Source organism: Botryllus schlosseri, chromosome 5 (assembly GCF_051294905.1).
Source record: "Botryllus schlosseri isolate E-star chromosome 5, Bs_hap1, whole genome shotgun sequence".
Classification (NCBI taxonomy): Eukaryota; Metazoa; Chordata; class Ascidiacea; order Stolidobranchia; family Styelidae; genus Botryllus; species Botryllus schlosseri.
This window is the reverse complement of record NC_137240.1, coordinates 22,838,517-22,864,587: the sequence shown is the minus strand read 5'-3', so window position 1 is coordinate 22,864,587 and position 26,071 is coordinate 22,838,517. Positions and strand designations below refer to the sequence as shown.

The 26,071-nt window shown below is 39.1% G+C and overlaps 1 protein-coding gene across 3 annotated transcripts in view; it reads left to right on the top strand.

The window, feature by feature from the left end:
• The first annotated feature begins 935 nt into the window (after nucleotides 1-935).
• Nucleotides 936-26,071, top strand: part of LOC145439439 (uncharacterized) — a 36,519-nt gene continuing 11,383 nt past the window's right edge. The window contains exons 1-5 of one of the 3 annotated variants that reach the window (XM_080316923.1): nucleotides 936-1,093; nucleotides 2,071-2,181; nucleotides 4,232-4,361; nucleotides 7,474-7,646; nucleotides 14,142-14,302. In XM_080316923.1, the coding sequence (XP_080173049.1) occupies nucleotides 2,118-2,181; nucleotides 4,232-4,361; nucleotides 7,474-7,646; nucleotides 14,142-14,302 (528 nt within the window). In that variant the 5' untranslated portion in view covers nucleotides 936-1,093; nucleotides 2,071-2,117. Of the gene's footprint in view, nucleotides 1,094-2,061; nucleotides 2,182-4,231; nucleotides 4,362-7,473; nucleotides 7,647-14,141; nucleotides 14,303-26,071 lie in introns of all 3 variants that reach the window. The other 2 variants (XM_080316924.1, XM_080316925.1) reach the window with 2 other exon arrangements.

The following is a 26,071-nucleotide window of genomic DNA, read 5'->3' as shown; positions in this document are numbered from 1 at the left end:
TCGGGAGTAGCATAACGTTGAGCCACACGCCTATATTTTAACAGCGACTGCAAAGCTACGTTATCAGTCAAAAAAGTGGATAGCTATTGCGTTGTTTGTAATTGTGAATGTCACTTCCATGGCAGTTCACTTCTCGCCGTAGATCAGGAAGACAATGTGTATTTGCAAATTGCATTGTGATACAGGTGCCGCCATGTCTCCTAACTAACGTATCGTACAATCCAAGATTTTGTGGCGGGAACATCGAATTCAGGAATGATATGGGTCGCTTGCGCGACACCAACGTGAGGATTTTGAAAAAGGGGCCTGCGAGCCCCTAACCCTGAATACGCCACTGTATTAACCTTTCCTCAAAGACATGCTTATACTGCCACAAGAATAATTATGCAGGTCGTGATGAAGATTCAATAACAAGTTGCTACAATATTGATAAATTAAACACAAAAATGAAAATTTCGCAGAGAGCCATATCTTATGCCCAAAAGAGCCATATATGGCTCGCCAGCCGTAGGTTACCGACCACTGCAATAATACATTCACTTTGCGACAGGTGTGAATGTTGATTTGAGATTCTATAACTTCATATATTGTGTTTATTCGAAGTAATAATTACGTTGAAACTGTTTTGATCGCATGTAATATCTACTGCTACCCAGGTCTGACCATAAGTTCTGAGAACTGTTAAACAATCTCATCTGTGATTGTTTGACTCACACCCATAGCAAGCTTTGCGCAGCGTTTTTCTTATGGTCGGTAGCCGCACAGCATGAAAAGGATATAAACGTTTACTTTTTAGAGGAAGTTATTAATCCTGAATCTGATATACTTGCGAGGACCAGTTAATCTATAGCTAGTACAGCTTTGCAGTAGTAGTATTCCCGTAGTCGTCGGCAAATATAATGATTAGCTGGATGTATGAATGTACGACTGTACGTTCGTTCATGTTTTTCTACCTTGTTTCCAGGGACATTAATCCGTAGTCAAACTTGATCTGCTGGCTTACCCATATCATTTCGTTTGTGGTTTGCAATAACGTACGCTACGTCGAAGTTGGTGCGTGAATTGATGTGAGGCTTTTATCGCGTTTACGCTGGTGAGTAAAGACCATATGATTTAATTTCATTCCTACGATTCCCACATCACACAGTCTTTGGGCTCTTATATGCTTACCAGACATGTATTGTTTGACTTATTTTTATTTTGATATTACTGAAATTATTTTTTATTCGGTTGGCATGCAAAATATGTCTTTTAACGAGTTTGAATTTCAATGGCGATTACCATATGTGATAAATTTGACACACGTATGATTACTCATCCGAGCAGGTAATGACGATCAATCGATTATACTCAACGGAACTGATTCATAGTTAGAGTAATATAAATCAGTTCGAGCCAAGTATCGGAATACCATCATTATAATGCCGCGGTTAGGAGACATCATTTATACAATGTATAACGCTTTGAAATTTTCATTGCGTACACGAAATCAGGGAAGTTAATGCAATCCCAAATGGACCTTGTCTATAAGCGATCCATACTGATCTGATACCACATTGCAGGGAGTAGCTTTTGCAAGACGTCACCTGACAACTAGTGGCTGTTCCACAGTGTGCATAATGTGCGCAGAGATACTTACATTTCAAAGAAACATTTCATGACAATAGTGCGTATCCTCTTTATACAACAATATTAAGTAATGACATTGGACATAGACTTTAGTTCGAAATGAGGAGATAACGGCACGCAAACAGGTCTCGAAAAATCTAGTCGCCACATACTTAAATCCAATAGGCCTACTTGCAATTATCACTCGATGAGTCCTAATTAAGTATATTGAGTCTGTTCATTCGAATTGAGTGGTGAGAATCATTCTATGCTAGTTCTCAAATCATACGCGCAGTCAATCGTTGGTACTGGACAAGCTGGCGGGTTCATCACGATCGTTGATCGGAAATTATATTTTCATCCACTGTTCCGTACGAAAGTAACATGGAATGCATCGTCATCATATATCTTCCGATCATATAATCATATAGTGATGACATAATGATAATGTAGTATACACAGGATCGTCAGATATTGAGGTTGAAAAGATAGAGCGGGGATTCACAAGAATGTACTATTTCATCATCGCGTCGCTATCAGTATTGGGAATTTGCAATATCCGGAGTAGCAGTGGTGAGAATGGTTTGACTACTACAGTGAATATGGATAAGATATCTCACAGATGTAGGAATCGTTCGAGCTCAGTATCTTTAATTTAGGTGTTCACAGATTAGGATATATGCAAGCCAGTGATCCCGAAAGTGACGTGCGAAACATTTGCGTCGAATACCCGATTTATAGTAACACTCTAAATCAGTATAATATTGTTTTACACTGAATTGTATGTATCGAAATCTCAGAACGTAATGATATGCATATGTAGAATGATGTATGGATGACAAATTTCCAATCTGAGGTCCTGAGCCTTCCACATGCCTCATTTCAATTTATATTTTCCGCGAATTTTCTTTCGAATTCAAACGCTATTCACAATTTTATTTTTTAAATCAATGCATCCTTATAATGCAATCATAATGAATACAACGAAGTTGCTGATACAATATATGTTTCCTAATCTGAGGCTGTTCGTGATGATGTATTTTCAGAAATTAATTAAAATTTCATATCGTATATTGCCACACTGATATTTCAATATCAATGAAGACGGTCATATTAACGCAGTAACTTAAAATCGCTAAGCAATTGACGGGGAAGATCATGCGTACTGCAGCCTACCATCTCATTAGTATAGTGTGATGTAGGGATGGTGTGAACCTCTGAAAGGTTCAGGTTCGTGAGAACGCGAACCTTTTTGAAAGGTTCTGTGTGAACGCGAACGTGAACCGCATGACGTCACGTGACGTCGTATTGCTAATTCCAACTCTACATTTCAGTGAATTGATATATTAATGTACAGTAACTACACAATACTTAGCGATAATTTAGGCCACATTATGCAGCAATGCTGAAGCACATACCGATTTTTTAACCGTCGCGAAATGTATCAACTATGGAGCAATCAAATGACATAATAATACCATAAAATCAATATCTTCCGTCGCTTTGCCAAGAATTTCGACGAGGAATTTTACCGGAATATAAGCTTAGGCCTACGCCTTAACGGTCCAGGCCAGACCGGACAATGTATTCGGCGTCTGAGTATTGCTACATTGATATTGAGTAGAGTGTAAAACTGGTCTCTATACTTGCTACCGAGCGAGATAGTGTTATGGTGATGCGTCCGCCTTCTCCGTCGGTAGGTCGTTGGTTCGATCCCCGGCCGGGTCAAACCACAGATTCGAAAACAGGTATCTGTGGCTATTCTGCTGGCGCTCAGCAATCACGGATGGTATGAAGGAGAAAAAACTGTGGTGCAGACTAGATGACCTTACTGTAGACGCCATATCGCATCTCCGTCGCCAAAGCATCTCGATGGTGCAGGCGAAAATGAATACCATATCTCGCTCTTACCGATATTATCCTAATAACAAGTTATACAGGAGTAGCCAACACCCCAATCACACGGATTTGGTTTTTATGAGACGATAAACACATCAAATCAAGATGGACCCCGTACGCCGTCTAGATTTTTTACATTAGACACCGATGTATTCTTTATGTGAATTTCACTGATTGGTTGAATAAGCATCATACCTACATGTAGCATATTTCGCTATTGATGTATGATTGCGAATCAAGATCAGAGCAGAGTCCCTAAACATTAACAAACGGAAAACTGGATATTTCGAGCAAACTTTTGTAACATAGCAAGTAAAATTTTTGAGATTGCCAGGTGCATGCTCGTTTAGTGTTGACTGTTTATGCTGCCAGCGCCATGCACAGAGTGGCCCGTAGTTGAAATTCTAAGAATTTTAACCAAAGATGTTATAATGATGTGGAAAATTGTAATATATGAAAAAGGTTCACATTGCAGAACCTACCAAGGTTCGTTTATGAATGTGAACCTCTAAATTTCTGACGTTCACGCACAAAACGCGAACGTGAACCTTACATTCACACCATCCGTAGTGTGATGGCAATAGTTATATGCACCTTGATTTGCATATGCATACTATATGTAAATTCCAAAGACCGAAGTTCGGTAACGTATTGAATCGATTCATAGGAGAACATATATTAGCCAATCAGTTTGCGTGATACAGATCTTACGTTTTTTTGACAGGCAGTAGCCATTGCCAGATTCGTGGTATTTTGCTATCAAATATTGATTTTCGCTACTTTTTAAATTGGGATTTCTCGTGCAGTCCGGAGTACAACGCAACCGAAAAGGTTTTCTTCACAGTTACTGCTAAGTAAGAGTTCATTTTCATACTTTCAGTACGTTTTGTATACTGAGTATCCGTAAGGGCTGTAGGGATTATAGAGAAATTCGATGTACATTGCCTTATCTGCAATAAATGCGATAACTCGCGGCTTCCTGTAACTAAAATATTTTGTAAGCTTGTTTGTCTGAAAGCGTAATTCATTCTGTTATTGGGATATGTCCACGATATTTTAGCAAGTTTACCTTAGACAAACTTCTTTGTAACTATGGCTCCATGCAATCCACCTTTCATCTTGCTCAGGCGAATCCACGCATTTCAAACTGTTATCTTAAAGGGAATAGCAGAAGTCTCTATGATTTGCAATACATTGTCATTATTGTGTTTTCGTTTTCTATGAAAATCATATTTTAATGTTTCTTTCTTTTAACACATCGTTGACGTACAGTTCATTTTGTGCACCACTAATCTATATTATATAATGATGTATTAGATGTCAAGGTAATGATAATTGTGGTACATTTTTGTTTTGGGGCTAAGCAAAAATTTGGGGTTCCCAGCGGGCTGACAGATTAGCGTAAGGGTCCTCAGATTAGTCTATAAAAGGTTAAGAACCACAGATTTAGGAGAATAAAATCGGTCGAGAAGGAAATATTAGACGGCCTGTCTTGCCCCATTTAAATCAACAAATCTCGGATTTCCCATACAGATAAGTTTTCTTTCTTGCAAAAATGAACTATTGTTTGTCTTGAGAAGGTATTTATTCGAATGCAAGACATCTCGGACCATTTCCGTAAAGTCGCCCGAGGACTCGTGACAAATGTTCGAACTGTGGGGTTTCGTATTTGTACATGAACGACAAGAACACGATTTTCCGTCGATATATAATAGCAAGCGATACATGCATGCATGAACTATGCAGTTATAGCTATCCATCCATACTAAATATAACTACGCCGCATGTATGACCACTGACCAGTCGTGTATATGGTGATCGGATGCCTTACTTCCATAAATGAAATGGAGAATTCGGTGAAATTTCAATTTGGCAACAGAAATGCGGGAGTTTCTGAATGCAGAGACTACGCGTCATGCGATATCAGCATTTCCTTTTCCGGCGTTGAAACTCCGTAAAGCGTCAAATTCAATGCTGTTTGTAATTTATATTAATGGCGTGCGTCTCCCTGTAATGTGAGGGTAGGTTGATAGTCTAGCTTTTACGTCACAGTATACCTTCGTTGTTATTGTTGTATATTATTTAAAATAGTGTCCACGGTCGCTCGAATCCTAGAGGTTAACTTTGCAGCTCCATGACAAACTCTCATGGTCGTATCTATACTGGTCGGGTATGAAATCGGAGGGGAAAGAAATCAATGTCACGGCTCAGGATCAGCCACTTCCGACTAGATATTTGCGCAAAATGTATGAGGAAAAACACCGACTGTGAATGGGGCATTAGTAAAATCTAAACGAAACTGCAGCACATCTCATGTTCGAGTGCGGTGCATTTAAAGCCACCAAATACACATGGAAATACAACCCCGACTAGCCACGAAATATGCAAACAATTCAACATCACCACTTCAACGGACCTGTGGTATGACTACAGACCAATACCAGTGACAGAGAGCGACCGATTAAAAAGCTGGCCGCATTCCAATCATAACGGATCTCGAAATAAAGAGTAACCGGTCAAATATCATTCTCAAATTCTAAAAAAGAAGAGAAAGTAATGCTTCTTCATTGACCGTGCCTTCGTATTTGATCAAAGATCCAATCTAATAAGCGGAAATGATCGTAAACGCAGATCTTCAAATGGAATGCGATGCAATATTTTCAATCTGATGGTGGTCTTCAGTGCTGATGGGATCGGAGGCAAACGCATCATATCCGAAAAATTAAGGCATACATTCGATTGGATAATGGTCCAAAAGATCACGTTATTAGGAACTGCGCATAGGCTTATTCTACACAAGATCTTGGACACACGGCTAGGGTTATTGTAACTGAGCCAAAAATCACAGCAAAACTTCTGTAACTTCTGTAACTTCCATTCTTCACTCTGCCAGTTCTTCATTTACCGCGATTATGTAATCTAACCTCTTCGTGTATTGTGTCAAAATAACGATTTGACTTATTACTAGGTTCTCAAAAGTTTACAGTTTTACTGTAAATCAAGATATATATTATAAATATCCAAGGTAAATCTAATCTTGATCAAGGAATCAGAGTAATAAATTCTCTAATTGTTTTCAACACAAAGCCAAATAACTTTATGACTTTTTTTATAACAGTGAGCGATCGATAATAATATTTTGATTGACAAAATGTTAATATTTGTTTGTCGAAATTATATTTTTTTAGGGTTACCATATTTTGGAATCGGGAAAGGGGGACACTTTTTCAAAATTTTCAGGCTTAGAATTGTGGAGTAAGATTCGGAAAAAACGGATGGTAAATTTTTCCCGACTTTGTGGTTAGTTGACGTAAAATAAAGGTCAACCTTCCGGCTCAAATCCCGAAGTACAGTTTTTCTTTCACATACTCCGTTGGTTGACTAAAAACGGCAGCTTTCCGGCTCGGCTCCCGAAATACAGTTTTTCTCTCACATACTCCGTTGGTTGACAAAAAAAAAGGTAAACTGTCCGGCTCAGCTCCCGAAATAGCCGCCGGAGCGTTACTTCAGTGCTGAATAAATGTTTCTCAGTGGATTTTTGCACCATATTTAACCAGAATTATCAAAAAAGAGGACAAAATCTCAAAAAGGAGGACATTTAGGCGTCTTTGGAGGACATTTTCATTAACCTGAAAAAGGAGGACACATCCTCCTAAAGGAGGACGTATGGTAACCCTTATTTTTGTGCGTCAGCACAAATAAAATTCTATAGTGAAGTAGGCCTATGCTTGAGCTCAACACTATATACCCTGTCATTGCCTATCTATGTGTATCTGAATTGAATAGACATGTTAAAATGATGTTAGATAGTTTCCTGGACGTGACCAAATAGACTTGGAACACATTCTAGGTATGGCAAAACAATTTTATCGTGAATTATTTCCTATAACCGTCCAAATTGACAAACTTCGACTTATGTTATGGTTTCAATAGCAGCTCTGTAGTGACTCCTTGCTTCGTGTTTAGTGTCGACCGTTGCCCTCATCCGCCATCTTTTAACGAAACTTTCGATACTGGCGTCGAGTTTGATGATGGCTACTGCCACAGAAAGGTATGGAAGTTCACAATTGCAGCCAGTATCAATGGAAGTGAAATCGCCCATGAAACGCACGATTACTACGGACTCGGTCGTGCAGACAGTGAGTTGATTTCCTAATTGCTGTTGCAATAAAATTTGCTTTGTGATCGGGTATCATTGAACCATGGGAAGTCAGCTGTTGAAAAGTTTGGAGCAACTGGAAATATTTGATCTCACCTATAATAGGCTTACAACTAGTAGTGAAGCCGGTTTTGTAAACAGAATGGTCGCAGTCCTTCAATGGACAATGCAGATTCATTACCTTCCACCCGATCATCACACTCACACGCAAATATTACGGACTTGCTGATGAGAAAAACAGTGAGGTAAATTCTTAATCGTCATTGCAATAAAATTTGCTTTGTGATCGAGTATCGTTGAACCTTGGGATCGCAGCTGTTGAAAAGTTTCGAACAACTTAGGGAATAATTGATCCCACCTATAACACAGGTCGACATTTTTCAACTTTTTTTTTAGAACGATTGAGTTTACCTAATTTGACGATGCTGATTCCGCATATGCCGTCAGAATTCACTCATCACGTCACAATTTTTCGCAAAAATCGAATAAAATTTTTACCCAGAAACGACTGTATTAAAGGGCTCTTATTCCCGTTTAGGTCCGTATATGATACGAAACACATCCTACGAAGCTCTCAACTTACTTTATTGGATTTGAGGTGTTACCATCTCAAACTAAACCCTCCAAATAATCAGGATCCCTAGTATTTCCAAGAAATTTAGATGCAACTTAAATGAAAGAGAGTCATGTATTTTTTTCCAAATCCGCCTTCCTAATAAGAACTATGGGGTTTTGGTGAGTGTTTTGATTTGAGGTCCTACAAATACACCCTCTACTGTATTAACTCACGTTAGGAAACCTTTCGTGAATGTATTTAGAACATGTAATCTCTTTCATTAGAGCCTTTAAAAACTTTTTCATGAGATCCAGTTTATTATATAATGGTGTAAATACAACATCAGATCTGTCGATAAGAGCAGGCTGTGAAATGTTTTAAAGCCTGCTGTAGGATGCTCCCTCATCGGCCACTTACGAATAATTCAATGAATTCTGCTGTCCCATTCAGACATAAAACAAGGATACCTTGCAGTTATAGACAGCTGAACCAGTAGCATATTCATGAGTTCAAAATCAACGGAAATTTTACACGTTTTGAGTATTTCAAGTACTATATTCCAAATCTTAAATCAAAAGTTTCATATTCTCGTAAGACCCCTTGATCCCAGCTGTAGCAGCTACAGGTAAGAAGCATATTAATTTGTATTGTGCGACAAAACAACTTTTAGGCTTGGTGCATACATAAATGTGCGCAATTCATACTTCCCAAGATCTCTGTGACACCGTGAACATCGACGCAATAGACTAAAGAAGGTTTGGAGGAAAAGCAGCGATTATGTATTCACTATCACGTGCATATACCAAGCAACAGTGGTATCAGTTCCAAGTACATGTTTTGCTTTTAATCTGGAGCTAAAAATAAGAACAGATTAATTAAGCGATTTCAAATTTATGACAAAGTTACTTAGTTCAGCTTGATTCAACTTTTTTAGCTGCTGATCACCATCACACTCATAATGCTGAGAACATTCTTCAGACAAATACTCTTCACCGAGAGAATCTTCTTTAACTGTTGGTAAAACTTTTGAAGGCAATGGAATTGTGACATCTGGCCCATGAGGAATCGGTCGTATTGCGCAAGTCAAATTGGACATTGATTTTTATGCTGATTTTTGACATTGAATCCAAGAAAACACATGAGCAAAAGTAGCAATCTTTTCCATGTCCATGTGGCTCTCTTCAAACCATTGGCACACCAAATGTTCAAGATTTTATTTCAAATTTTCAAAGCCTCAATGTCACTTCATTTGTCATTCAGTGCGTTTTGAATTCCTCTTCTTTACATCGCCTAGGCCCAGGTGGGTGTCTGATTTCAAAGACTACTCCAAGTCTTCCTATCTTTTCATTGTATTACAGTCTTGTGATGTTTTGAAATGAAGAAAATAATAATAAATTGATACTGTTAACAAAATCTAGGCCTAGAATACATACTATTTTACTACTTAAAAAAGTTACTTTTACTTCTACCTGAGTAGAAATTGACGCCGTTACATCTACTTCTACTTGAGTACCTATGGTAAGTACTTTGACCACATCTGATAACGTCACAATGGTTTTAGCTATGACCCAGCATGAAGGAATACGTCACAGAACAGCTTGTTTTTGGCACTAAAATGCAAAGTTTTAAATCCCAGATTATGCAAAAATCTAGACGTGATAGGAACAAAAGCGACTTCATATTCGTAATCAGCGTACGAAAATTGACTTAGTAGTCATCATTTAGGCCGAAAAACAAAAATTATGTCGACCAGTGTAATAGACCATAAAACTTTAATGAACCCTGCTTTATAAAGAGAATAGTCATTGCCCTTCAATGGTCAAGGCATATTCATACACCCGCCACCCGATTATCATCAAAAACAATCTCTTCGACCTTTTTCGTAATGGTACACCCTTTTAAATTTTTCTTGAACCTTGTACACCCTATAGTGCAGATAATACACCGAATCCGCAGTAATCCTTATCGGAAAAACGGATGTGTAAGACTTTAAGGTATAAAGCAGTGGCTATATTTTGGGTCACTAACCAGGGGAACTGCGACACCTAAAGCGAGTTACGAAAATCGAAAGATTCACTACTCTCTCTTGTCGACAGGGATGCCAGTGGGATATGTCGGAAAAATCGAGATGCGGACGCTAAATATACCCAAAAAAAACCAGATACTATATTTCACTCGAATTTCCAAGAGATACATTGTAAAACTGGAAACAAACGGTCATTAATTACAGTCATACAGTAACAGAAGTAAGTTTTAGCTCTTGATGTTGAAATTCCAACAGTTGATACTATACATTTTGCTCCGTTAACACAGCGAATCCCACAAAAATGTTGTTTTCTTCCCGACGCATTGCTATGGAACAATCGGTGCGCGGCGTCAATATACTGAATAGTGTATTATATCATGGCGCTGCAAATGTTCGTAAAAACGCCATTCTCCATCTCTGCGGGTAACCTGGCCAGATTGAAAATAGCTTTCGATTGATTTATCCTCAGACAATCACTTTCGTCTGGGATAATGTGACAGGCATGCTTAGTCGAAAAATAAACTGCGAAATCATGAAATTCAGGGCATATTCTGACGGGCTGATAACCAACCCCTCTGACTATTTTGCTTGGGGTGTACAACTTTTTCTCTCCTGTTGGAAGTAAATACGCTGAGATGATAATATGATATATTAGTCAGATCAACACCAGGTCTACCCAGGTGCATACTATACAGTTACATGTTATTTATTGATACACGAATAATTTATTGGGGTGATACTATATTAGTATTCAAGTCTTTTTAAAATTTTAAATGTAGAACAGCTGTTCCAATAAGTTTCCTTATGAACATGACTCTCTGCAACCTGAGAGTTAGTATTCAATGAAGCTCCATCACACCGAGGCCTCTTATTTTAGTAGTGAAACAGTCTCTAAAGACTCTTCCGTTACAATAACAGCTAAATCCATCGAAAATGGCGAACTGAATTTCGTGCATTTTACGACATCATGATCTTACTAATCTAAAAATTAGTTTTCGAGTGTAAAATTCACCTGACAAACATGATGTTGAAAAAAAAAGATTTCAAGGACAAAAACCAAGAAACCCAGGAGATGCTCGAAAAAGCAAGATCAGGGTGGAAAACCCAGGAGTGGCATGTCTGCTTGTCGAGATATAATAACTTGTCAACCAGTTCATCGGTGATGGCTTTCTTGGTAGACCTATTACCGAATAATGACGAATTCGTCAAGGCGGATATCATGTGAGACGCCACAAAACAAGCTTGTTAGCTCATTCAACCGTTTCCTGCCAGATAAGGCCGTGAATATCGTAGATATCGTGATGCGGTATCTTGTACACATCTGTACATACCATCAATGTGGTACACCCTATCAGTGTTTCTCAACCGGGGGTCCGCGAAGCATTTTCAGGGGGTTCGCGAACCAGCTAAATTTGCAAAAGGATTGATAACCTAACCTTGAAAGCATGAGGCAGTTTCGGTTCATAATTACGAAAACTGTATGACTCTCATCATTACAATGATCGTCTGAGATGAAATATCCGACTGTGCAAACTCATTTTAATTTTCAAATTGCCAATAGCCAGCCTTAGCAAAAATATTGCTGTTAAGAGATGTTTTGTTGGGGTTTGTGGAAAAATGAAATGTTGAAGACAGCAACTTCAAACAGGGTGAATTCGAAATGTTTGCAAAACATTTGGGAATTGGAGTTGACAGTCTCAGCAAAATAGTGAACAAACAGTCGTTTAAAATATAAATTCCTGCATATTTTTCCTAATCTGTTCCGATGAAGGAAATGAAACCTCACCACGTAATCCATTTGCTCCTGTGATATAGTAACTAAATAACTTCAAGATGAGATGCTATAGAAATGACTAGGCAGGACGTGATACGTTCATTAAAAATTCATACCGAAAGCTGTCGTCGGAAGCGTTTCGCGTTAATATTACATTCACCACCACCTATTTTTGTGGAAAAGGATTTTCTGCACTGGTTCATATCAAATCGAAGATGCGAATTTTCAAGATAATAAATACAGCTGCAAAATTCGCTTCGAAATAATAAAAGTATGCTCAATTTCTACATGGAGTTATTTTCAAAAAGTCATTTTGTGGCTGTTTATCACTAGCCCACAATTAATATTTGCACAAGACAGATAACGGTTGCACGATAATTGAGCTAATTTTGAACGAAAACTTGAGGGGATCCGCGGGAGTCCGTGACGGTCCAAAATGGGTCCACGAAGACAAAAAGGTTGACAACCACTGCCCTAGAGCCTGGATGTACTATAAACCCGGTTCAAGAGCACTGCTCTAGGCCAGTGCTCTTCAACCGGGGTTGTCGTACACCCTAGGGTGTACCAGAATTTGCAAAGGGTGTACCACTCGGATGGGGTGTACAGGGGTGTACCAGATACGAATTACAATGAGCCGATGGCTAGCTATCACAAAGACAGGTTTATGGGTCAGTACAGGTTGACGCACAGGTTAATGAGCAATATGGTACGATGTTATCTCAAGTGTAATACTGTGCAACGCTTGATTGTGATGTCATAAGCAAATATTTCTCCTATTCATTTAGCCGTCGGCAATAGACCAATGGTTCCGTTTGGTGTTGGAAAGTATGTAGTTAACAAACAAGTGTTCAGCTAGTCATTTGTCTTTTAGTGGTTTTTGAGGAAACCGCCGCGATAGCTCAGACTTCTCTAATCGGTACTTCCTACCCGACGTTAATAAATACCGCAATGCACATAAATGTTAAAGTGACGTAGCCAGCCAGGGTCGAAACAGCTTCCATGTTGAAATCGAAACCCTTTTGTTTTAAAATGCCGATTTTATGTCCAATATTTCGCCATACATTTGTAATTTAGTATTTGGTTATTAGTGATGCAAATTAGCGACAATAGACTGTGTATAGCGGCATACGATCTGAGGTTACTGACATCTCTTGCAGCCCATGTGCTACTATCGACTGTGTGTGGTGTGGGGCAGGCCTGATACGCAGTAGGCTGGTCCGTCTGCTAACATCGCTGAACTGAATTACCGCTTCTGCAGCAGTAGCTTTACCTACTCTCTCCCCAATACTGTTACATTTAGGTTGATTATCGTTCGTAATGTCATGCTGTTTTGGGGCTGACACGAAATAAATTCCAATTTGCGTGGCGGGCGGCCTAACTGGCTGCGAATAGACTCTGTGACCAAATACTATTTTATTCAAATCCAAATTTTTTGACGGGAATAACTCCGCTTCTACTGGGTTGAACATCATTTTTATAGACAATCTAATACTTTCATGGGGTGAACAGAAAAATTTCACCTTTTTCGTTATTTATTTTTATATTATAAATAGAAACTTTCTTCTTCCGTAGCCATGCGGCTGCTGGTTGGAATTGAACCAAATTTGGTGTGTAGGCTTAAGTTAGGTAACCTAACAATTTTATCAAGTAGCCAGTACGATTTGAGGAAAAACGTCATTTTTGAGGACTCCTAATGAACAGGGGTGTACAAGTTTTGAGCAAACGTTATAAGGGTGTACCACGTCGAAAAAGGTTGAAGAGCACTGCTCTAGGCTGTACGAACGTTTGACCAAAAATACAACTTTCTACTTAATTAATCACCAATGGCCAATGACATCTCGTTCGCAGGACATGAGATTAGGCTGGCTTAGGCCGGCCTTCCAGGTTATTGCGTCAGGATGGAATTACTTAGGTATGGGACTAACAAAAACAACACGGACGGAGGTTCCACTTTTCGAATTACATCGGCAATATCAAAATCTATAAATTACCACTGGGAGGTCATTGAGTGGCGTCGAATAAACTGATTATTCAGCTACTTTGACAATGGAATTGCTTATAGCTTGAAAGCAAGAAACTCAAGAATATTGCATAAGGAATTTATTTCTTTTTTTCGCAGAAATATCACTTTCGCCGCCAATTACGACATTATCCAACAACTGTGGGGATACCCAAATATATTTGCGACCTTCTTTTAGTCGTCTAAAGGATTACGACCTCGAATACAGTGTCCGATTATATTATCTTCTTCCTGGAAATCAAACTGGAGAAATTACGAAGGTATGATGCATTCTAACTTTATAAATATCTACGCGTTCACGAAGACCAAAAGGTCCAACATCAGCAATATTCACGGCCACAACACCAATGGGTTGCGGGTTCGAATCCGACCGATGTTGACTCCAGAAATGTTTCCTAAGCGTTGGAGGTTTATCTAGGCTCCTCCTCGCCATCCGATCTGCGTATGCGGTGTCTTAAAAAGCCTACATGTGGGCAGTGCTACAAGTTGGCAGATACGGAATCATAATGAAGTATATCGGCCTGGTGTAATTGACCAAGTAGTCGAAATACACTGTGAATACCAAAAACTCCATGATGTAAAAGTCTTTCGAAATGGTGTGCATCCGACTGATTTGTGTCTGTCGTTATGTCCATTGGACTGGCGTTCATGCAAATAATTTGTTGGACTTACTTGTGCGAATTACAAGCTACATAATACAACAAGTTACCACACGTTGATGTAACTTTCCTCATTTGTATGCATAGCCTACGCGAAATTGGTTACTGAGGGAGGTATTTTTTTAAATAGCAACAACATAGTCAAATTTATACTTGTTCCGTATACATAATATTTGTATAACACGATATTTGACGGTGGAGAACTAACGAAGTTTGGTGTCGCAAGGTAGCTAATTTTAAACTGTCGTAACTTCTTATCGCTATTATGTCATATAACACTGTTCCAAGCACCAAAGTTATCACTGACGAGGTTGTTCAATGAATATCGTTAGTCAAGATGAACAAACAGAACGAATATGAGCTCAGCGTAACATATACTGGTATTTGACAGACTTTCAATATAGCGAAAAGTAATTATGTGAGTTATAAAATGTGCAAAAGTGTACAAGTAGAATTATTATTATGTCATGAACAAGTAGTTTTCCGTCTACTTTACAAATTCGATGTAAAAGTGTTCGACTTTTTATTAAAATTAGTATTTATTATACATTATAAAAGGTAGTTTTATATCTACTCTACAAAATATATAGTGTAAGACTTTAGTAGATTGGATAAAGTAGTTCTTCTATCTACTCTGCTATATTCAGTGTAACGGTACTCACAGTATAAGTGTAACAGTTTAAAAGTAGTTTTCTATCTACCTTACAAAATTGCATAGTCAACGCGAAATTGGTTACTGAGGGAGGTATTCTTGTAAACAGCAACAACATAGTCAGATTTATACTTGTTCCGTATACATAATATTTGTATAACACGATATTTGAAGGCGGAGAACTAACGAAATTTGGTGTCGCAAGGTAGCTAATTTTAAACTGTCGTAACTTCTTATCGCTATTGTGTCATATAACGCTGTTCCGAGTATCAAATCTATCACTGACGAGGTTGTCGAATGAATATCGTTAGTCAAGATAATCAAACAGTACGAATATGAGCTCAGCGTAACATATACTGGTATTTGACAGACTTTAAATACAGCGAAAAGTAATTATGTGAGTTATAAAATGTGAAAAAGTGTACAAGTAGAATTATTATTATGTCATGAATAAGTAGTTTTCTATCTACTTTACAAATTTTTGATTCGCGCTTTTTTACTTTTATATTTTTCATTAAAATTAGTATTCATTTTACAAAAACGTCGTGTAAAGGTAAAGTACTTGTACCTTTCGGAACACTAAAGTATAAGTTTTGGTCAGCTTATTATATGCTCGGTTTATTATATGTCAAGAATTGTAAAGCATCTTATGTTGGTGCTCTGCGGGTGCTCTTCATTGAGTGTCCGTGGTGGGCGATAAGTTTAATTCCGAAAAATTAGAGTGTTCAAATCTGGCCGGTCGCCAACATAGTGTTGCATGGAATAATGGAATAGGACCTCAGTTGTATTTTGTTGGTTTACGGAAGCGACGTAATGATTAATACCTAAAAATGATTTACTTAACGACATCTCGAGTCATGTGGATTAATAATTTTTTAAATATAGTGTATCGGAACTTCGTGAATTTTTCGATTACTTTTACTTTTCACCTAACTTGTTGTCTGTCGTTATATTCATTAGACTCGCTTTCATGCGACTAATTTGTCCCTATCGTTATAACGTTGGAGATCGCGTACCTGCAGCGAAAGTGTTTGTTTAATTACTGAGATAAGAAGAAAGCTACAACATATCGCGCAGACAAAGAACGTACCTTTCCAGCTATATAACCTTTTAACGGACAGCAACATTACTGCCGATCTACTGGACTTCATACGAGAGTCAAAGCGTCGCATTTAGCTACGTACTCATCTTGTATTTTCGTGACATTTCATGCTATCATTTTGATCAAAATGTCTAAATCGCCGTGGTGCAAAAAGCCTTCGATGCGAAAAGCACCACTAAATGTTTTTATACATAATAATAATAATAATTACAGCGCCGAGAATCGCGCGCCTGCGGCTAGTCCGTTGGTATTTTAGTACTGATTTAATAACCCTTATACTTGACATGCAAAAACTATGCAGGCAGAATGAAGTGCTATTCAGTTATACTGCGATCTGATAATAAGTCGAAATCGCATTTTATATTAATTAATTAGTGATGATGTTGCTGCCCAATCACTATGATATATCATCATAAAACCGCGCCTTCTTCAACGTTGATGAGTGTTATCTGAGAGCTCATATTATCCGCGAAGATACGAAGTCCTAAATACACATAATAACAGAATATCTGACGAATATAGTCTTGCATAGACATCATAGTTTTCGAAATTCAGGTATAATCTGAATGTTATTTATATCCAGAAAGCAAGTTATTATCAAGTTTCGGAATTTAATCATCTACCGTATATTGAATGTTATTTATTTCTCGTAAGCATAGTTTAACGTTGATGAGTGTTATCTGAGAGCTCATATTAATCGCGAAAATATAAAGTCCTAAATACACATACAATAATATCTGGCGAATATTGTCTTGCATAGACATCATAGTTTTCGAAATTTATGTATAATCTGAATTATATTTTCTGAGGAAAGTATTATATAACGTATAATGAATGTTATTTATTTCTCGGAAGCAAGTTATTATCAATGCATAGTGCTAAATACGCATCGCGATAATCTAGTGGTGAGCGACGAACGTAAATAGCGTCAGGAGCGGAGATTGGTGCGCACCAATTTGACCAAACCCTACTACTCCGCTGTTAGTTCAGTATTTTCACATTTTATTTGTGTTAGTTCATATATAGGCCTATTATCAGGGGTGTCAAACATACGTCCCGCGTTGCAATGCTCATTGCTCAGTAAATGAAAAAATGCTTGTATTCATTCATGAAGTCAGCAAATATTTAACATGTTCATATGCCACATTATAACCGTGCGAGGACTGCAACGCTCTGTTTTCAGTCTAGTCACCATTAATAACAAGTCTGTGAAACACTCAGTTCAGAAGTAGACCAAAAACTAGTTATTCACGAAGGCGAAAATAAAAATGCAAAACCGGTGCATGTAAATTACATATTTGAAGAGCTTCTTGGAGGTACAGAACTTCAATATACAATTAAATAGTATATTCATATTGAAATGAACCCGAATATGCTGTCGGTAAATGTTACGACACAGTCAAAACCAATGTGATTTTTACAACAACACAACTGCTCCCTTCAACACGCAAAGACGTGCTTCCTGCACTCCAACAAAGTAATGTAGTGTACGAATATAGGTGCCACTGTGATTGTGGCTACGTGGGAAGAACGTCAAGACGTCTGCAGGACCGCATAAACCAACATGTCCCAAGATTTATCAGAACACGTGCGTCACGCGATGTGAAAAGCTCACCCTTAACTCATCCACTTAAGATTGATGCTGATCGATCAAAGGCCATTAATTCTGTCATCGGCAAACATCTGTTGGATAATCCGATTTGTGCGAATAATTATCGAGACGACCGATTTCGAATCGTAGGACGAGGCCGTTCACAATTCCATTTGTGTGCCTTGGAATCAACTTTTATCAAAATACACCAACCAAAACTCGGTCAACAAAAGGAGTTCGTGTACCACCTAAAAATAGTACATTGAACGCTCTCTCATTCGAAATTTCATGCTGGTGACGTCAATTTTGTGATACGATTGTTGATATACAATGTTCTTTCCAATTCTCTACTAGTTGCTGACGATTACCCCTGACGAGTGTCAGCCGAAAATATTCGGGTTCATTTCAATATGAATATACTATTTAATTGTAAATTACATAGTGAATAAATATTATTAGTATTAATAAAGCTGTTGCTAGAATATAGCTTCCGTAATCCGTAGACTTGATAATAGAGTATTCCACTGAGAACCAAAGATATGAATTTGAAAGTAACATTTTGTATCGTTTGACTGATCCGGACCGCAGACGATCAAAATAATTGAATCCGACCACCGACCCAAATTGAGTTTGACACCCGTGGCTTATATTGTATATCACAGGGGTGAGCAAACTGCGGCTGTTTCAGCCTTTGATTGCGGCTCTTTAATGAATGAACAATGCGCAATGCACACGCGTTCGGCCATTTTGCTAGAGAGGTTTAATCTGATTATAAATTGATGCATCGCTTATTACCAATATGTGTATTGTTTTCATTTTGTTTCTTTCCGTATGGTTCACGCTAGACTTGTATAATTTACGGGATGGTGGCACTATGGGGTTAGACATTTGCAATTGAACTGTCGAATCGAGTTCACATAAACGTTTCGCCCGCGACAATGGATGTCTGGCCATCAATCAATGATAAATCATTGTGTTCAACAATGATAATTAGTTACGCCAGCACGGGTCACAATCATTTCCGGGCTAACAATGGGGAATACGGCTCGTCCATTTGTACTGTAAAGGCTAGCAATAACTGCGCAGAGGCAGAGTTTGACCAGGAAAATGTCGTCGAGATTACCGAGCTAAAATCTTCCTTGATCCTCATCAGCACTTGAAGGAACTGCTCCGCACTGCTTAGTGCTTATACGTCATATCAGCCTGATTTCAAACACTTTGCAGCTCAGGAGGAGACGCAACGGTATCACTAAACCAGGGGTCGGCAACCTTTCGTTAACAGCGTGCAAAAATAACAAAAAAATGTCAAAATTTTACCGACTGGCGAGCGAAACATTTTTAATTTTGTCATAGTTACCGTTTCAAGCAAAGAATCCCACCAACCGCTTATTTGCAACTGGCAACGGCATCGGTTATGCCAGTGATTCTTAAAGTATTGGTCGCGAATGGCATACATTTCGGTCGCTACCGCAACCGCACTATACCTATCGTTTCATGTACATAATTTTGCATCATTTTTTTCTAGTCGCGCTATGGTGAATCTTCTCTCGTTGTTTTTGTCGTTTCCAAGTCCAATGTGTTCCGTCATCGGTGCCCATCAATTTTGTTACGATTATATGGCCTGAAGATCAAAAATATGGCCATGCCTGTATCATACAAATCGGTTTGATGTCTCATTAAAGTTGATCTGACACTAGATTTGTCTGCAAAGCTTCCCGGTACAGGGGTAAAGGTTTTCGTTGTTGCAGATATATTGGAATCGCTTACACGTACCCGACGAAACTAAAAGAATATGGGCCGTATGCACCAACATTGAACACGTTCAAGTCTGATCGTCTGTTCGCTCGAACATGGGCCGTTTGCACCAACATTGAACACGTTCAAGTCTGATCGTCTGTTCGCTCGAACATAATTCAAACGAAACATCAGTTCAAAATATCTCGCGATGCACCATCAATATTCAAACGCCGTTCAGACGAACTGATGATCATTGAGACGAGCTAGCGTTCAGTAAATGTATGCTCAATTTGCACCCTGAAAAGCTACTCAAGGCCGACCGAATAGTAAACAAAACAAGTTTTTTGTGGAACTCAGCGGTCGCTAGCGCGATGTCTATTTCAATGAGCAGATGAGCACATTCACAAAACTCCGGCTATATTTCTGTAACCATTTTCGAATCAAATACCATTGCTAGCTTTGCCATCATGCTTTTAAAATTCTAAAGTTTAGTCATGGCTTTACTGGCCATGCCCTGCCAGGAGGTGAATTGAAGAACAGGGTGAAAATTTACAATATCCTGGCTTATGAATATATATTTGACGCCGCACTGTCTCAATAGCGCTTTTCACCCACTGTCTTCAACCCGCACAACTTGTTCTGTGTGTTCACAGTGCGGAATATCACCTTTGTTGTTTTACCCACATTCGAATATAACCCGAACGGAATGAGTGTCCTTGCTCCCTTAATTCCTTGGGAGTACCTTACTGTCACCTTGAGAATCATCAGTGCTCTCCTAATCAATTGCGCAAAACTTGCCGAGATTCCACCATTACTGTGTTCTCTCCATAGCCCGACAATCCAATCCAACTACCATTTCTGCACGGCATATATTCAATATTCTCAAATGATAAAGTAACACAAATCGACAGACTTATTTCATTGTTAATTATCATGTTGTATACTTGAACAGTTTGTGAAAAAAAACTGAAATCCTTCAATTTGCAATTTTGTCGAGTAAATAGGAATCTCCAGGGTCTGGTCCTCATCATCACACAATAAATTATCATGATAGCCAAAAACATGAAATGAAAATAGTCTACAAAGACAATCTCATCCAAGTAAAAACCTTTTCATTCAATCATGAGTACTGCACAGTGTGCACACCTAACATTTTCTGCTAGACAGGATAAAATACGATGCTATACATACCGAATTCTTTCAAGCATTATTGTAAGCACCTTGGTAGAGATAAAAGAATATTTGTTATAGAATATGTAAGATTTGTACATCCCTTATCATAGTGCTAACTGCCAACCGAAGCATTTTTCAGAGACGATCTAATCATTCCCTATATTTCGATTGATGGTATATTCATATTTTTGGCGAGTTGACTCACATCATCAAACTTCTGAATGACGGTCAGTCAAAATCTAAAGCAATTGACTTTCGGACCAAGGTCCATCATCGCACAGTACCTCAATATCAGAATGGACAACCTTCAGTTGCATGTTGATGCTATTGTAGAAATTGAGATGAATGTGGTCCATGCGTGTAGGCTACATTCCCCGAACATGGTACAATTCCAAATCGGTCATATTTGCACATTTCCATGACTGGTTTCTTGATTTCTTGGTCCTATCACTAGACTATTCTTGCAATCCTTGACTTTTTGGGGAATTTGACTCAGACAGATAACTTTGTAATGATATTCAGCCCAAATCTCTAGCGATTGACATTCGACCCAGGATAGTTACTCCCCTCTTCTTTGCGAAGTACATCAAAATCGGAATCGATAACCTTCAGTTTCATGTTGATTCTTTTATATATGTAAATGTGTCTTCCTCCAACATAATATTATTGCAATTCATTCATATTAAGCACATTTTTGAGGACGGTCTCTTGGCCGACATCACTTGATAATGCCGGTACTCATTGACTGTGACCTAATCCGAGAATCTCCAGATTAGTGAAACGCTTTATCGTTGTTAAAACGTGTATATATTTCACTCATGTAACCTAAAACCTGTAAAATTACTATAATATAGAGATTTGCAAGACATGCGGCTCCAAACCCAACCTATCTACAGCCGACCGCGAGCGCAAATCACAGGACCACGATTCCTGACGTCTAGTACAAATCCCTACAACTTCTGCTTCCACTACTCAACAGTGTTGGGATGACTCGAGTCATGACTTGACTCGAGTCAGACTCGAGTCACCTTTTTCGTATGACTTGACTTGACTCGGCGCATCAGAAATGTGGATTGACTCGTGACTCGGAGCAAAATTCACGAGTCAATTTCAAGTCATCAAGTAATCGGTGTCGATAAAAATCACTGCGTCTTGCATATGGTCGGATTGTTCGCGAAACGCTGGTGTAACCCATGAGAGCGACCAATCATTCAATAACCGTGCGTTTTACTGAGCCTCCATTGTTCTCTCACAAATACATTGACCGCAAACGATGTAATCGAAGCTTATAGCCTACGTTGTCTTAAATTAGAAGTAAAGTAATGTGAAAGCAAAATGTATATTTCTGTTCTCTGTTCTTACCTTAACCAAACCTCTTGTTTTAATGAAATTGAATTCGAATAGAGCTTATATATTCCTCAACCTTTGGCGAAGGCTCGAATTGTATCATATCAATTTGTAAACGGGTGGTGTATTGCATCTTATCAATTCGTTTCTCTACTTTGGCTGGTAACTATAAACTGAGGCTATGCAATTACTTACGTAGTTAAGCAGTTCTACGTATATGTTATCGATTCTTTCTCGCGTGTATATTCAACTTTATATTCGTTCATCAGTTCAGAAACAATGACCACTTAATCTGTATTTCAGATAGCTGGCAAAAGACAATGACGTAATCATGCCTCATACTTTGAAAAGGCAACTTGACTTGAATTGTGACTTGACTCGTGACTTGACTTGACTTGACTTGACTCGAGTCACCTCCAGAAATCGAGTGACTTGACTTGACTCGAGTCACATTCGAAAATCGAATGACTTGACTTGACTCGAGTCAAAATGTGCAATGACTCGAAATGACTCGTGACTCGAAGGTAGTGACTTGATCCCAACACTGCTACTCAATCGACAACCTACATCACTAGCAAGCAAATCAACTTTCAGTTTTGTCTTTTACCAAATTACGTACTCATACTCACTGGCGTAGCAGCATGTGCTGCCACCCCCTAAATAGACCCAGGACGGTAACAGCACTTCGTCAGCCCCCCTCCCCCCATATGTGATAAACCGAACTTCTGGGGCCCCCCAGAACCCCTCACGCTATTCTCTCTTTATCGCTACTTTTCGTCTACATTGGATGTCCGTTCCTGAGTCAGCTTTAAACTAAAAGATCACACGATTTCAAATTGGTATTTCTTCACTGGCTTATAATTTTTCCGCGCGGGATGGTATCTGTCTTGTGAGGTTCAGATTGCCAAGACAGGAACATTCGGCGCCAGTCATTTAAGCGCCTATGGACAATTAAACCTATATGTATTTTGTATAGGCCTATATAACGAAGTTTTCGGTAAGCATAAAGGCAGTCATTTTCGGCCAAGGTTTTCTCGCTGCCGATCGTTCTGGCGCACTTCTTGGAGTTGCATGTTACATGACCTAAAACTTTATATGTCTTGGTGCGCCATGGCGCGGTAATGGCCAAAGGCGATGGGCCCATTTCTAAAAGTCCTGCGTATTTCTTCTTGGGGGAAGAGTACCCAATAATCAAAATATTTGTCTACTTGAGATAGTTGCATAAATATTCAAAAAATACTCTATAGTTTATACTAATTCACGAAATAATTTTGGGCCCCTTCGAGCTCGCCCCCCTCCAATTGGGGGGTTTGGGTTGCGGCAGTTACGGTCCTTGAGTAGACCGCAGCAAATTTCGACATGGATTCATGTTCAAGCAATGTTTTCAATAAAAATTATTACAAATAATATGCCGCATCTCAACGTTAATAAGGCCAAAAATAATAAAGACAAGAAATAGCGAACGAATGTATTTCATTTTCGACTCTTAATTAACACTTGTATAAATTTAAGCACAATCTGTCAATCTGACAATTATTACCAGGTTAAGACCGGTTTACCCGTTTACCTTCACAGCTATCTCGGTCTGCTGTACCAAATCGTAACACAGAGTAGGCCTATATATAGATCACTAACCTACGGATAGATGGGCATTGGGCAACTTAGTTGTCACACTTGAATACCCGGACAAGCCTACTGATGAGACAGCTAAAAGCAGCATAATTGGCCATGGTAATTGGTCAATGGTCATCCTATAGTTGGCCAGACCCTCCGAGCGCTCAAATTCAACAATACTGATCCTAGTCGAAAGCTATCGTTGCCCTGATTCCGGAAATAGAATTTAAATGCTGGTTTGAAAATCGGCATTTTTCCGAATAATCGCTCGATATAATTTCCATTATCATGGTCAATTGGTCATTGTGTTGTGTTGCGGCACTCCGATTGTTGGGAACAATCGGCCTTGACGGCTATTTTGGAGTGGTTCCATTGCCATGTTAACATATTCGGATTTCGGAATCAGCATGACACTAGCTTTCGGTTGAGACAAGTTTGCTTAAATTTTAGCTCATGGGGCGACAGCTATAGGACTACCAATTACGCTGCTTTTAGCCGGCGGTGTACAGTAGACTGTGCAGCCTCATTTTGACGCCCCCTTGGAGCCTGCCGCAGAGCCAGAACCGCCAAATGGCTGCTACGCCACTGCTCAGTGCTCATACTTCATACTAAACTGAAAACAGTTACATAAACGAGGATTCAGCAATTCATGACATGCCGTGACATTGGCAGCTGGCAGCTACGTGCTTTCCATTTCGCCAATATGGAATTGGTGTTTCGTGCACATCAAAGATTCCACACACACAGGTGTGACGCTGAAATCCGTCTTGGCGCACCAAATATATTACGCTAAATGTACCGAGATTCCAACCCGGTCATTTGGGCTATGATGACAATCTACTGTAATATCGGCTGTACTGGCAGAGCTTCAATGCTGGTGAAATATATCAAACTTTATAGGAAAAACGCCTCCTCCATTGCACCCCGCAGGGTACTTCAAAAACTGTACACTGTATAGTGTATACAGACGTCAGACTTGGTCAATATTTTCATTTATTTTTGACCCGACAGTCTTTTATTCAAACCTACAAGGCGCAAGTCAAGAATATCGCATCTTCATTAGCGGTACCTTGAAGCAGTCATGTGGATTTCCTGGTTCACCACTATACTCGCTAATACCGGTATACCGATCAAATTCGGTATACCGATCAACTAACAGTAAACTGTAAGCCATTCGGCCTCCCATTGGTGAAACTCTAGTTCTGGGTTTGTAAACATATAAAATCTATTTCTACAGCTTAGAAAGTCTGCTAATTTACCGAAAGATAGAAATTAGTGCACCTACGTCTTCAACATGAACCAAAAAGACAGTCAACCAGTCGCGAGAAACAGAAGACCACGATCAGCGACAACCAAGCCAAGCACTGAACTACAACCTCTTGCGGTTGTTTACTTTTCGATCAAATTCGGCGCGAGTGAACGCTAGATTATTGACGTTTCGACGATGGTGTTTTGGAAATATATCCTGAACCCCTGTTTGAGCTCCAGTTTAGGTTCAAAACATATTGGCGCATACGGCCCTACATCTCCCTTCGTGACACGAACGCGATTTCAAATACCGATTCCGAAATGGTCACGGGGTTCATTATTTCCCTCGGCTGGTCTCATCTGATTCGTGCGCGTAAAGCTGCGGGCGCTGGACTATTCGGCGTCGGTCATTTTGGCGTCTGAACTAGTGAATAGTGGACATATCAATCTCGAACGTTTTGGCCGACATGCGGCGGTTATTTCATTTCAAGGTGTTATCGCCGCCAATAATTTAGGCCGCGCACAAACCACACAGAATCGCATGGTTGCATGTTGCTCGAAACGTTATGCCGAGGTCGTGTCGTGAAAATGCGCAACGCCGAAATGCCGATTCATATAATAGTCGCGCTCCCGCAGGCTACACAGTGCACACTCCTAGACCAAAGCATCCAAACGGCTTCATACGATAATAAGTTGCCGTTCTTTCATAATTGCTAAGACGGTTGGACTCATTCTGTATATTATGAATATATTTTTAATAATATTCTCTCCATATATATTTTGGAATCCCACATCATAATCAAAGAACCAGGCTCCAGTAAATCGCGCAATCAAGATCAATAAAATTTACGAAACACTTTTGCATCGCCTACGAGCATGTAGATTTTAATAACTTCTGTTCATTAT